Source organism: Pungitius pungitius, chromosome 11, assembly GCF_949316345.1.
Source record: "Pungitius pungitius chromosome 11, fPunPun2.1, whole genome shotgun sequence".
Classification (NCBI taxonomy): domain Eukaryota; kingdom Metazoa; phylum Chordata; class Actinopteri; order Perciformes; family Gasterosteidae; genus Pungitius; species Pungitius pungitius.
The window spans coordinates 4,849,527-4,863,286 of NC_084910.1; the positions used below are offsets into that span (position 1 = coordinate 4,849,527).

Genomic DNA, 13,760 nt, shown 5'->3' on the forward strand with positions numbered 1-13,760 from the left:
AAAAAGATGAATATTCTAAAGAGGTGTTAAAAAAATGCACACGTTATCTGCAAAAAATTAAAAAAGAAGAGGAAAGAAAACACAGGTAATATTGCGTTGGCGTGTGCAAATGAAGGTTGCAGGTGTCGTCCGTCCATTTAAAGCGCTCTTTATGATGTTAATTAGTTGTTAGCGCGATTTCCCAGCCTCCGCCATCAAGCGTGAGAAGTTCAGAGACCTGCTGTTAGCCGGGCGCCGGCGCCATGGCACCGCTTCAAGAGCCCCCGAACAGGACGGCCGGTGATAACGAACAGGTGATGGGGCCTGATGAGGCCTATGGCAGCGGGATACGGGGGGAGACAATTGAATTGGTGGGGGGGTGGTGGGGGGGGGGGGAGAAATGAATCTCCTGGACGGCATATCAAATGTTAAAACAACACACACTGCGTGCGATTTGCTTATGCGGGAGGGTGATAAAGTGGGCTAATTTAAAAGATAAACAAAGGGGGGGGGCGTGGGGTGCGGGGGGGTAGATCTCGTGCAGTAAATTGTGCACGTGGGGGTTCGTTCCCCTATGAGTAACGCCAGAGGTTTATAGTCCCAGACACAGGCAGCGCTACTTTATGGCTCCTCTGTTTGGGTGATAGCAGTATTTATGATATTGGAATTTATGTAGCGGGGTGTCCACACAGTCTGCCCTCTCGCACTGGACTCGGGTTAAATGTTTGTCTGCGGTTTGACGCCTTCGGGTGACGTCAGATTCCTTGAGCCCCTCCCACCTCCCGTCTCTCCGCGCTCGACGCGGGAACCCCCGCCTCCCAAGGTTAAAACCCCCGACTGTCCTAAATTTGTGCCGAGGAGAGGAAGCCACTCTGAGAGGAGCTACAGCTAATCTTAACCCCCCCCCCCCCCACACACACACACAACCCCCACCCCTCCTGCTCCTCCTCATCCTCCTCCCCATCGCAATGACATTTCCACTCCAGACGTCCACCGGACATATTTGCTCCCACTCCGCTGCTCGTGTTGCGTTAAGATTTTAAACAGTGAACATAAAATGTGGGAGTTAACCTGCGAGAAAAAGAAGAAGACAAGGAAGAGAAAAGCTTTGGAGAGACTTGACTCTGAAACACTATTTAAAAGAGCCGATCTGAGAGCTCCAGCGCAGCAGTCGCGAGCGATTATCTGCTGTGATCCCTCCACGGTGCACCAAAGTCATTCATCTGCCGGTCGAACACCCCTGCCCCCCCCACCTCCCTCCCCGCCCACACACACACACACACACAGTCACACAGTCACACCAATGTGCCGCCCTATGCAAAGACAGACCCCCTAATCATGTCGACACCGCGTGTCAGTGCCGTGGATGAGCAGGGCCTAGAGATGAGAACGGCTCTGTAAACACGGGCACCCCCCCCCCCCCCGCTCCAAACCCCCCAACGCTGTTCGGAATAAGCAAATGGGAAGATTTAGGGATTTTGCTGAGGCCCAACTTTGGAGCATCGGCTCAGGGTCCTCTTTTCTTTCTTTCTGACGTTTTCCGGGCTGCTGGCGATATTGTTCTTAGCTTATGATGCGCCGCGCTATAAGCTGTGTGTCTTCAGTCAATAGTATTAACAACCGCCCCCCTCCCACCCCCCTTACCCCTCCTCTGGATTTAACTCTTTAGCATGTCTACTATATGTCTATATTCCTCCGGTGACCTTTGCTGTTGACCTCTAACATTCCGATAAACCACCAGGATCTTTATGAGGGAACCCTTGTTATACGGCTGCAGACATTTCTTGTTTTTTCCTTTCGACCTCGTTGCAGTTCTTGTTTTTTTTTTCTTTCTCTCGCACCGTTCGATTATGAACTATCGTGACAGACTAGTAAATCAACTGTACGCGGTCTCTAAGCAGGCCGACCCAATTGGCTGCATCGGATGGGATGTATATTAACGAGAGTCAAGCGCGCCCTCCCTCCCCTGTCAGGATTGCATTATGGAGCACGGTCCCACCCCTTGTTTTGATACAGCGGTAATTTAAAGAGCGATCTTAATTGACTTGTTGTCGGGTGGCTTTTTTCCCTGTTTTCTTGCCGCATGTCTGCCGGAGCCTGCGCATGCACCGCAGCGAGAGTCGTGTTTCTTTATTGGGCCACACACAATGTACTGAGTTCAATTTTACCATTCATAATGAATGCAGCCTCGCCATTCAAATGCAGCCATAAGCACACAGCAGATAAGAATTTAATTAAATGTAGATTAAAACCAAACAGGAAAACACACTGGCTGATAATTTTTTATCACGTCCCCTGGTCATATTTTTTTTTTTTCCTCCACCCACCCCTTCCCACCCTCATACTTTCGACTTGTTCTTCCTTGGGCTACGTCTTTTCTGCTTGCCAAAAGTGGCGAAACACCTCACACATCTCACCGTGGCGCCGTGAGATTGTGTAAAATGCAAAGCGGAGGGGCGGTCACACGATTAATCAGAATCCTCTCGTCTGGGGAGGACGGAGGCTGGCGGAGGATTGAGGTGGGGGGGGGGGGGATTGGGGGGCGTACAGGGGTGCAGGGGAGGAATTAGTTTCTGCAATCCAAAAAAATTTGCATCATATTCCAGAGGACAACCCCGGCACTGTAGGCAAGGGGAAAACATATCTCGCTCTCTGCAGGAACAATTACATTTTTATTTTTTTCCGCAACAATGCCAAATAAAATGTCACCTTCGGTATGAAATCGTCCATACTCGCTAAACACGATGTTACCAGCGAGTGCCTGGAAAGCACGCCGGGGCGGGGAGAAGCCACTATTTTTTGGATCGCTGTAGCACGCGTTGAGGAGCGCCCCCCCCCCCTCAGGCCGCGCTGATCTCCACTGAAGAAACCAGCGAGGACACGTTCATTTTCTTACCGTTTTTGACAGCGCTAGAAGTCCATCTCGGTGGTTTGTTTTAATTATCGTGAAGACCGACAGAAAGGCCTTGTGTTGTTGTTTTTTCAGGAGAAATACATAAATTTGCCACCATCTGGCGGCCTTATCGTGGAGCCTATTTCACCGGCCTCCAGCTTTTATTTCCAAGCGGTTGGCGGCAGCTGTTTCGTTAGACGAGCACCTGAGTGACTTGAAAGATATATTATGCTCTTCAAATGTGTATTGGGGGGGGGGGGGGGGCGTTTTAACCAGAAGTGACAGCAATGTCGCAGTAGCAACTGTAAAACTGTCACCCATAACCTCGGTGACACACGTGTCGCTGCGGCGGCGGTGGACCCTGATGCCATCCTGGGGCCGCCGCTGCCCGCCTGCCCGGCTCCCTGGCCGCCTGCGCCCGCGGAGCGCCTGCCCCGCTGCGCCGCCGCTGCAACTCAGTTCCACTCTATTACCCTCACGCAGGCGATTGGCCTTTTCTGTGGGGAAAAGAGCAATTTCCTGTCGCAGTCTGTTTGATCAAGTGCTAAACCCTTGTGATCAATAGAGAGACAGATGTCGGCTCCAGATGGCCGTGCGGTGATACCTGGGGCAGCGCGGGGGCTTGCCAGGACGACAGAATGGCAATGAGCAAGGGCAGCGGCTGTGCTCCCGACGCACCAGCCACCGGGACACAATGTGACAAACGCAATTAGGCCTTTTAGCTGCCGATTATTTATTCCCCTCGCAAACCGACGCAACATTTAATTAGCGCATACTTTACGCAATATGTAGAATTACAGGGGTGCCGAGACATAGGGCATCCTGGGATGATCGGTGACTAGAGTGTGTGTGTGTGTGTGTGTGTGCATTGCTGTGGTGTGAGCACATTAGCACGCCTCCAATAAGCCACAGAGGCACTTTGCAAAAAAGAAGCGTGCATGTTTTAAAGGCACAAATGAAGGGAGAAAGACACCTCGTACATTCTCTTCCTCAGATCAATGATGTTGAATTTCAAAATGGATGACGGGTCCCTGGCTGTCTGTCTTCCTGGAGATGGAGAAAAATAACTGGCAGCACCAAAAAGCCAAAAAAGACCTTTCCAAAAGAGAAGAGAGGCTCCCATTTTTGTAAACGGCACGCATTTGCATTAGGGCTGGCATCCGCCATTCAACCCCCCCCCCCCCCCCCCCCCACACACACACACACACACTTAAAAACACACAGACTGGCAAGCCCGACCGTTGTGGCGTGGGGCCGGAGCCATGTTGGAGGAGCCACTGAGGCGCGGGGCGATGGCGCGCCGCTCTCCCAGGACAAACCGGGCTCACCGGCTCTGGCCCTCCGCCGTTCACCTGCTCCCACCGAGGCATAATGGGTAAAGGGGGCAGGGGCCACGGGGCCGCAGCTGGAGAGAGGGAGAGAGGGAGGGGGGGGGGGGGGGGGGGCACAGCGACACGGCGGTGCCCTGTCACAATGGGGTCTTCTGGTCCCATTAGCAGGGCTCGGTCAGGACGGGGCCCTCGGACCAGCCTGCCGGCGCAGCGGGGGCCAGCAGTAAACACATGTCGACCGGCCCCAGCCGGGACTCAGGCAGCACTACCCGGGGAGAGAGACGGCTAATGGAGCGCTCAGCGGGGCGAACCTGTCCAAATAAAGAATAAAGCAGCGTGGAGCAGGAGAAGGAGCCAGTCAGAGTGGACTCCTCTCGGCCGTGGAACAGGGAGGGGCCCACAGAGTGTGTGTGTGTGTGTGTGTGTGCGTGGCAGCTAATGAGAGCTGCTTTGTGCTGGAGCAATTTGGGGCTGTTATTGTTTCCGACTGACAGCGCAGAACTCACACGTGTAATCGAGAAAGCGAGAATGATCCTCCATAGCTTTTTAGCGTTGACAGGAGTAATATATATATATATATATAGATGTATATATTTATATCTATATATATATATTTGACATTTCATCCAAGCAAATAAAAAAAAACTATATGTATTTTCTTTTGCAATTATTTTTTTTTGGAGAATGTTCAAATTGTTTGTTTAAAAATCAGAGTAAAACAGGTGCTGCTTGGAGTTTTAAATTGTCCTCCATTAGGAGTACGTTTGTATGCATTGAAAACATTGCATTGCAGTCTATCATAGCTGCTAATTCACATTTCGAGTTTTTCTATTCTCTCTCTCTCTCTGATTACAACACCATTACCAGGCAAACATCCTGCTGCCCGTGTCGTTCTCACTGTGTCGAACAAGCGTCTCCAGAGACTAACGGGACACTGCCTTCTTTTTTATTTCAAAGTGAAACGTTTTAATTCTTTTTTTCTTTTCTTTTGGAAAACATTCGCTGAATCACCGCAGCGTTGTGCGTCTTCAGACATGATGAATGTGCGCTGAATGACATTGTTCGGCGGCGCGCTGTTTTAATGTCTTTGTTGGGAATGTACACGGCGCGCGCGCGCTCCCCAGGGAAGACTTTTTTTTTTTTTTTTTTTTTAATTTGTGGATTCTGACCCGCGTGCCATCCGCTCGAGGCCATCAATGAGCGCTTGTTTGCCGGCTATATCTGCACACACACAAAAAAAACACTTGATGCAAAAAACGAGTGTGAACGCTGCAGTGAAGGAGGGATGGATCCGCGTGCGTTTCTTTTCTTCTTCCTGCTTCTTGGGTCACGCGCCACGAGGCCAGCGCTCTGTAAACATGTGTGTAAACACATATTTACTCAAATCTATTCCTCTGGGACGTACATTGTTTTCCTTTTCAATTTAGAAACGTCAAAAATAATAACAATGTAAAAACTAAATTAAATTAAATTGACGTTAAAAATAATTGAGGAATATGAAATAAAATAAACTTTCTGGTATGCTTAATCACTGCCATCACGGCAACTCGTCTACAACAAGCAGGGTTATTAAACATAAAAATAGGAGACAAGAATTTTGTTCCGACATTCAAGCTAAAGATACAGACGAATGTCTTTTCTCTTCCGAAGACATTTCTCACGAGAGAGAAACGATCTGTAGCTCCTTCGCGCGCCGTCTCTGCATCATCACAGCAAGCACGCGCACAAAGCACGTCCTCTTGCGGGTAGAGCATGAGAAGAGCGCCTCCTGGTGGCGGGAGGGAGTCAATCTGCATCACTGCCATGGGGAAATAATAGTAGAGTCAGCTAATTCTAGTTTAGTGTACCGTCAATAACACCGTGAATCATGTTCTAACTCAGCGTCTCCCTCTCTGCCATCCCTGATATGCGTGTTCTACCCACACCGGACCCAAATATTCACCTGCATTTGGGAGGAGGCCTCCCATAACGCCTGAGCTGTCTGCTGTCTGGGAGCGGCCCCTGTATCGGTCTGTTGGTGCAAACCGGATCCCAGGGAAGTGAAATAAATAACGACGGCTAACAGCAGCTCCGACGCAGGTACTTGATATGCGCGGGAAGCTAGTTCCCGTTTGACCGGGAGGAGTTTGGGGAGCTGATGTGGAGACAAGAGGAGTAGAGAGGTCTTTAATTACAACCCTCTCTGTGGCTCCGGGCGCCACTAGCCTCACTCTGCAATTAAGAATCGCAGTTAGCGCGCAGGAGGGGGGGGGAAATAGACGCAGACGACAACTGAAAGAATTAAAAGTTTGTGTGGTAATTCTGCTCCTTTAAGGCGAACAAAGGGAAATTGGATGTAGATGTGAAACTTTTTGCTCCTTCAAAATGCCAAAAGCGTCACACCTTGCACCGTGGTGCTTTAAGGCACGTGACTCCTGGATGCCTCCCATTGAGCCCCTCCCTGTCATGTGGGTCTGCCGGTGCAGTGGTGCTTGGGTAATGTGTTTGGACAGATGGGAGAGGCGAGTGCTGATGTGCTTAACTACGCATTTTACAGCTCATATTAAAGAGTTGTGCTGTTTACACACCAACATTTCTGAATACCTGTCTTCAGGCCAGTTTAATTATCCGCACCCCTTCTGTTATTTTTTTTAGTATTTCTCTTTTTTTCGGCTTTGTTGTCTCTCGGCTTTTTTGCGCGAGGCGTGAGAGATTTGTTCTCGGGTTTCATTAAGATATGGTGGTCGGCAGCACGGTTTGGAGGGGGAAATTATTCCTGCTCAAGTATCTCATGCTCTATTCTCCCTGCCCCCCCCCCCCCCCCAGCCCCCCTCGCCCCTCGACCTCCCCCACATACACAGATACTGTACACATCCGTTTTCTTATAAAGTCATTTAAAGTGAGCAAATTAAAAAATGCCCTGTGATGCCTGCACTTTGAAATCTCTCGGGGCTTTAGGCAAAGGGAGGCGACAGGCGCCCCCCCGAGTCCCTGTGATTCATCCTGAGACATTTGATTAGTTTATAAGTGCTTATAGAAGAGGGAAAAGGGGGGGGTCTGCGTTATAATTTTTGTTTCATGAATTCCCTCGTACGTTCATCTTCAACTGCGCGTTCAAATGCAGCGCTAATCAAAAGGGAGGAGTGAGCAGAGGGCACGCAGCCAGCGGAGCGGCGTCTCAGGGCCGCGGCGAGCCGCTGGATACGCTGCTGAGAGACTTTTTAATTATCTGGACTACGTACAGGATGCCGTTTTTTGATTGTTTTAATGAGGCAGCTGGCCTATTGTCTCCCTTTAATTCCTCCATTGTTTTTGGAATATGTCATAGTTCTTTATTCTTTTATCAGGTGCTCTGCAGGAGGACTCAGACAATAGCCGCCGTTCCAACTGCATTGGCCACCGCACAAAGGCAGCTCGCCGCCGACAGTCAGCAGGCAAACAAGTGCAAATCGCAAGCTGCACTTTTCCCCTCGGCCTTTCCCCCAGTTTCACCACTGGCGGGCGAGTGGGGGGGGGGTTCCAGTTGTTTCGCTTCAACTCTTGACCCCTTCACGGTGTTGTCGTGGGTCTCCTGCGTTCCGTTGATTTCGATCACCTGCGCTGAGAAGCACCGGCAGAAGGGAAACGGCCACGAATGGCGTCTGCCTTGAGCTCCTGAATTAATTGGGCCTCTGTGTTTTCCACGCCTGGCCTCTTCCTCCGTGCACTTCGGTCAGCGTTGATAGATACGGCCGCACCACCACACATTCCTAACACGTGTGCGCGTGTGAAGCCAGAAGCCGAAATGAAATCTATTATTACAACTCTCACAGCTTTGTTGTGTAGTTTTAAGCCGTAGTCCTGCGGCTGGAGCTCATGCACCCTCGCAGCACGTCGTGGTTGGGTGACTGTAACGAGTCACGCAGTCCTAAAAACCCACTTCCAGCACTGCTTGCACACAACAGATGGATGCGCAGCCCTCTTGGCTGACGGGAGGCCATCGCAGTGCATGTTCTGCCGTAAAGAGAAAGCGCAGTAAAAACATTTAATCGGCTTCGTTTTGGACTGAGGGGAAGCGAGCAGCGTCTTTGATTTGGGTCGATCCAAAAGAAAAACACTGATTTGTATCGGGGGGGAGGGGGGCGCGGGGCCTCGTTCATAATTCTCTTTGCGGAGGCGGGAAACTTTTGTGGCTGCGCCTGCGATTCGCTCCCCGCCATTGTGGCTGGCAGTTTGGATCTACCTTGATGGTAACTTGGGCAGACAGTGGAGGGGAGTTTTGTTATTTTAATTAGGAGATAAAAATTCCAAGGGCCTCTCCAGGCAGTGTGTGGTATGACAGAATCAAAACGATGAAGTGGAGCGGCCTGAAGTGCGCGCCTCGTCACAGCAGATTGGCCGACAGATAGGCGCTGCTCTTTAAAGCGCCGCTGACACACACACACACACACACACACACACACACAGACAGACAGACAGCATATTTTAATATTATTTCACTCCTTTGACACGTTTGTGCAGGTCTCATTTCCAGCACTTCACTGGTAGATAGGAAGGGTCCGCGAAGGTTTTAATCAAAATACTAACGTGAAATCTGTAATAATCAATTTGGAATTAAAATAATGGGGCACATTTCCACAATGAGAACGTGTGATTTGCAGTGTGTGACTCCCTAACGCTTTGCTTTGTTGTGGTGCACTGGGGCACCTTGGCTTCCTCTACGGGCGGGGGGGGGGTTTACACATGAGTAATCAGAGATGCATGCGTGTATGCGTGCGCGCACGTCTTTTCACACCTCTCTCTTCACCATTCTCTTTATTCCACATCAGCCGGGGCTCAAAATCACATGTCCCCCCTCAGCCTGACACTCCCGTCGTCATGTTTGCACATCTTTGAGAGCCAACACCGGCGCTTTAATTAATTGTCCGGCTTTCCTCAGAAACAATGTCCTAATTCTGCCATTTAGCAGGCGCGTATCATGGTTTGTTGTTATCTCCCCGGCCAGATTTCTGTAAATAGTCACATTAAAAACTTTAATCTCTTCAATGGAAAATGAAGTGCAGCTGAAAAGCCTGTCATGTGCCGAGATAAATTATTATCTAAGCTAAAACCTTCACTCTGTCCCCTCCCCGCTTCCTTCCCCTTTCTGTGACTTAATGAATATGTTCAGAAGATTTCAGAGGAATGCTTAATCCCAAAACACAACAATCTAATAATATGAAGGACCTGTCTCGGTGTGCGAGCACCAGCGTCTGTGGGCTACGGTCTACTCCGGCTGAGGAGGAGACGTGGAAGTGTCATTGAAAAGACAGAAATGACCTATTAAAAGGGCTCCACCCCCCCCCCCCAATTTTGCCAACAACATATATTCTCATTCCCATGTGCACCCGTGGACTGATTTTGGAAAGACCTTTGAATGTCATTTTGCCAACGCTGCGAGCGCCACAACCGCCGTTCCAACGTACGATGTTGTCCGCGGCAACCACGGCGAACGCCGGCACCAGTCCTTCCGCTCCGTTTGCTCCGCTCGCAGCATCCAAATGGTCTCCTCCGTCTCTCTTTGTCCAGGTGGCCAACTGTGGTGCACCACCACCAAGAACATGATGGAGGGCGAGGAGCTGGTGGCGTTCGCCGTGGACTTTGACTCGCGTCTGCAGGCGGTGAACCACATGTCTCTGAGCGAGGGCATGTACCCAGCCAGGCTGCTGGACAGCATCCAGCTCCTGCCGCAGCAGGCCGCCATGGCGTCCATCCTGCCCACCGCCATCGTCAACAGTGAGTCTCTCTCTCTCTCTCTCTCTCTCCCCCCCCCTTCTTTCTGCACTCAGTCACCTGCTTAACAAGGAGCCTCGTCTCCGCCGGGCGTAGATTAACCCAGATGAGTCTCTGCACTGGAGATAAGAGCCGTCGACCTTCAAGTTTTTGGGTTCACATAAACACACCGAGGCTCGCACGAACGTGTTAATTGCAAAATACACGCCTCATGCAAATAGTGTGTTTGTTTACTTAGCGAGGGCTATCTGGGTTCAGCTCGACAGGGAGGCTTCTGTAAGCAGATGGTCCAGTGTTCTTGTTTGCCCTTGAGAAAGGGCACCAAACCCGAGTGGTAGCAACGCAGCGATACGCAGCAGCTGAGGATTTTGTGGGAAAAGCCTTTTTAACACGGCTTTGAGAGTCAGAGCTGTAGAAGTGGAGGAGGAGGAGTGTGTGTCTGTGTGAAAGCTCTTTATCTTTGTGCATGAATATGAAAGTGCTGGATATACCCTGATATCGTGTCCCCTCTGTCCCCTTTCCGTGTCCCCCCCAGAGGACATCTTCCCTTGCAAGGCATGTGGAATCTGGTTTCGCAGCGAGAGGAACCTGCAGGCCCATCTGATGTACTACTGCAGCGGGCGGCAGAGGGAGCCAGAGACGGTGGTGGAGGACAGCGACAACGGCCCCCATCAGACGGCCAGCATGTGTCCCTTCCCGCAGTGCAACAAGAGCTTCTCCGGGGCCAGGGCCCTGGAGATGCACCTGAGCACCTCGCACAGCGGTGAGTGACGGCGTGTTCAAAAACCAGGGGTTTTGTTCATAATGGTACTTTCCATTCATTGCTGAAAGGAAGGGGGTCTGCAAAGTGTTTTAGAAGGACAGCACAGCTATATACACATCAGCTACCACGGCTGACAGTTTATCCTTGAGCGGAAAAAATATCTAGTGCATGGGAATAAGCTTGGCATAATGCATGAGCGTTTGATGGTTCCTACAGTTAACTCGAGAGGAGAAGTGGGAGGCGAGATTCTGAGCATTTCTCCCTTTTATCTCCTTCACAGGTGTCAAAATGGAAGAGAGCCTCCCTCCTGGCACCAGCTTGAAATGCACAATCTGTAACTACACGGCGGATTCTCTTATTACATTCCAGCATCACATCATGTCTCACCTGTCACAGGCGGCCTTCAGATGCAATCACTGCCATATCAGCTTCCAGAGCCACAGGGAACTCTTACAGCATCAGGACTTACATGGACACGGCAGCAAACTTCACAGGGAAGGCGACGGCACCGAGCTTTCCCCCAGGGGGCCCGAGGAGAGCCTCCAGCAGCAGCAGCAGCAGCAGCAGGCCCGCGCTGAGCTGGCCAACAGGAAGGATGCTCTGCTGGGAAGTCCCAAAGGGACCCTCCACAAGGAGACCAGCACAGACGGGGAAGCTGACAAGGCCGAGAAGAAGCCCATGCTGTCTGCTCAGAAGGGAGAGGCCCACCCCGGCAGCAAAGCAAGTTTTTCTTACACTAGGATCAAGTCTGAGCCCTCCAGCCCCCGGCTGGCCTCCTCTCCTGTGCAGCATAACATGCCCACGTTTCCCATGGGCCCCTTCTTGTCTCAGTTTGCTTTCTCCCAAGACATTTCAGTAGTCCCGCAGGCTTCCGAGATCCTCGCTAAGATGTCAGAGCTCGTTCACCGGAGGCTGCGCCACGGAGGGAACAGCTACCCCCCTGTCATCTACAGTCCCCTAATGCCCAAAGGGGCCACCTGTTTCGAATGCAATATCACCTTCAGCAACCTGGACAACTACTTGGTCCACAAAAAGCACTACTGTAACAGCCGCTGGAACCACATGGCCAAGTCCCCGGACTTCTCCGCCCTCTCGGATAAGGTACCCGAGGCGGTGAGCCCCAACAGCGGCCACAGCTCCGTCAGCATGTTGACCAGCTGCCACCCTGCAGAGGCCGACAACCACATCATGCAGTCTGCCTGTCTGAACTCCAATGTGTTGGACATGATCAACGCTGGGGCCAAAGGCTCTGATAAGGATCTAGCCGGACAGGTGAAGAAGATCTCCACCCCGACCGGGGCCGAGGAGAGGCTGAACGGAAAGCCGTTGGAGGGCAAAAGCCCCACCACGGGTTTGGTGGAGAGTGACAATGACCCGAACAAGACGACCTGCGAGGCCTGCAACATCACCTTCAGCCGCCACGAGACCTTCATGGTCCACAAGCAGTACTACTGCGCCACGCGTCACGACCCGCCCATGAAACGCATGTCCAGCAACAAGGTACCCTCCATGCAGAGAACCATAAGGGCCCGCAAGCGCAGGAAGATGTACGAGATGTGTCTCCCGGACCAGGAGCACCAGAGGAACCCCATGGGCCAGCCAGGTTTCCTCGGAGTTCCTCCGATGAACCCTTGTACATCGCAGGAGGCTGCGGAGAGCCTGGCGGAGCGCTTCCACCCGCGCTGTGACATCTTCCCTGGTATGGTGCCCAAACACCTGGAGGCCTCCTTGACCGTCACTAAACCTATTGTGGCTCCCAAATGCAATACGGTGGAGCAGCACGAGCTGGACGCCCCCATCGATCTCAGCAAAAAGTGTTCGCCCGTCTCCGACAAGACATGTAGCTCCCCTAAAAGACTGTTGGACTACCACGAATGTGCCGTGTGCAAGATAAGTTTTAACAAGGTGGAGAACTACCTGGCGCACAAACAGAACTTTTGCCCCGCAACAGCTGCCGCCGCCGCTGCCGCAGCCGCAGCCGCCGCTCAGCAACAACAGCAGCAAGTACACAACGAGACGGGCAGCCTGGAGCCGACCATGTTCCCAGATGTGAAGAGCGAAGGCAACAACAGCCCCGATGACGTCTACGATAAGAGCCCGGGCAAATGCGAGAAGAACGGCAACGGGAAGGGGGCGGTGCAGAACGGAGGCTTGTTCCCCCCTCACCTGGCGGGACTCAAGCCTTTTGCCGAACCCCAGCTCATCCCGTCCAAAGACGAGAGCAAGAACATGTTCCTGCCCCACTGCCTTTATCCCGGAGCAATAAAGAAGGCGAAAGGTTCCGAGCAGCTATCGCCGTATTTCGGGATAAAGCCAACCGACTACGTGACCGGGGGACCAGCGATGCAGGGGGAGGCCAGCGAGCAGGAGCAGAGCGTCAACGGGGGAGGAGGCACAGGGGGAGGAGAGGGCGGAGCGGCCCGAGAGCAGGCCCAGCAGCCCGCTGCTAATGGCTGCCCCCACCCTGGCAAGGAGCCCCTTCCCCTGCTCCCCAAAAACCGGGGCATGGTCATCGTCAACGGGGGGCACAAGGCCGAGGAGCGTTCGGGCACAGCTCCCCCCCAGCAGGAGAACCAGCCCCAGGCAGACGGCCAGCCGGCCAATCCGTCGCCCACGTGGGCCGGCGAGCACCAGGCCGACTCCAACGAGAACATGTCGCCTTCCTCCAAGTCCCCGAGCGAGGAGGCGCCGCCGGCGGCCAACAAGGGCGTCAACGGCTCTGGAAGCGGAAAGTACTGCCGCCTGTGTGACATCCAGTTCAACAACCTGTCAAACTTTATCACCCACAAGAAGTTTTACTGTTCATCACACGCTGCAGAGCATGTCAAATAAGTTAAGAAGGAGGCGCGCTTCTTCTTCTTCTTCTTCTTCTTCTTCTTCTCCCTCCCACACCTTTTACCCCCCCCCCCCCCCCCCCCCACCAAACTTTCACCCCCCTTTTTTCCCTCCTTTTGTTTTGGTACACTGTTGTGTCTGGAATAGTGCATCACGCAGTGCTAAGCGCTGCTTGTGGACAATCAAGAGAAGCTTCTTCTTTCATCGTTTTAAAACTTAAAAATGCAAA

The 13,760-nt window shown here is 52.2% G+C and overlaps 1 protein-coding gene across 2 annotated transcripts in view; it reads left to right on the forward strand.

Annotated features, from left to right (window-relative positions):
- The window catches only part of zfpm2a (zinc finger protein, FOG family member 2a), a 102,515-nt gene extending 88,903 nt beyond the window's left edge, over positions 1-13,612 (forward strand). For both annotated transcript variants that reach the window (XM_037454432.2, XM_037454431.2), the window contains exons 6-8: positions 9,730-9,936; positions 10,469-10,696; positions 10,977-13,612. In XM_037454432.2, coding sequence (XP_037310329.2) covers positions 9,730-9,936; positions 10,469-10,696; positions 10,977-13,528 — 2,987 coding nt within the window. In that variant the 3' untranslated portion in view covers positions 13,529-13,612. The remainder of the gene's footprint in view (positions 1-9,729; positions 9,937-10,468; positions 10,697-10,976) is intronic.
- Positions 13,613-13,760: the final 148 nt, after the last annotated feature.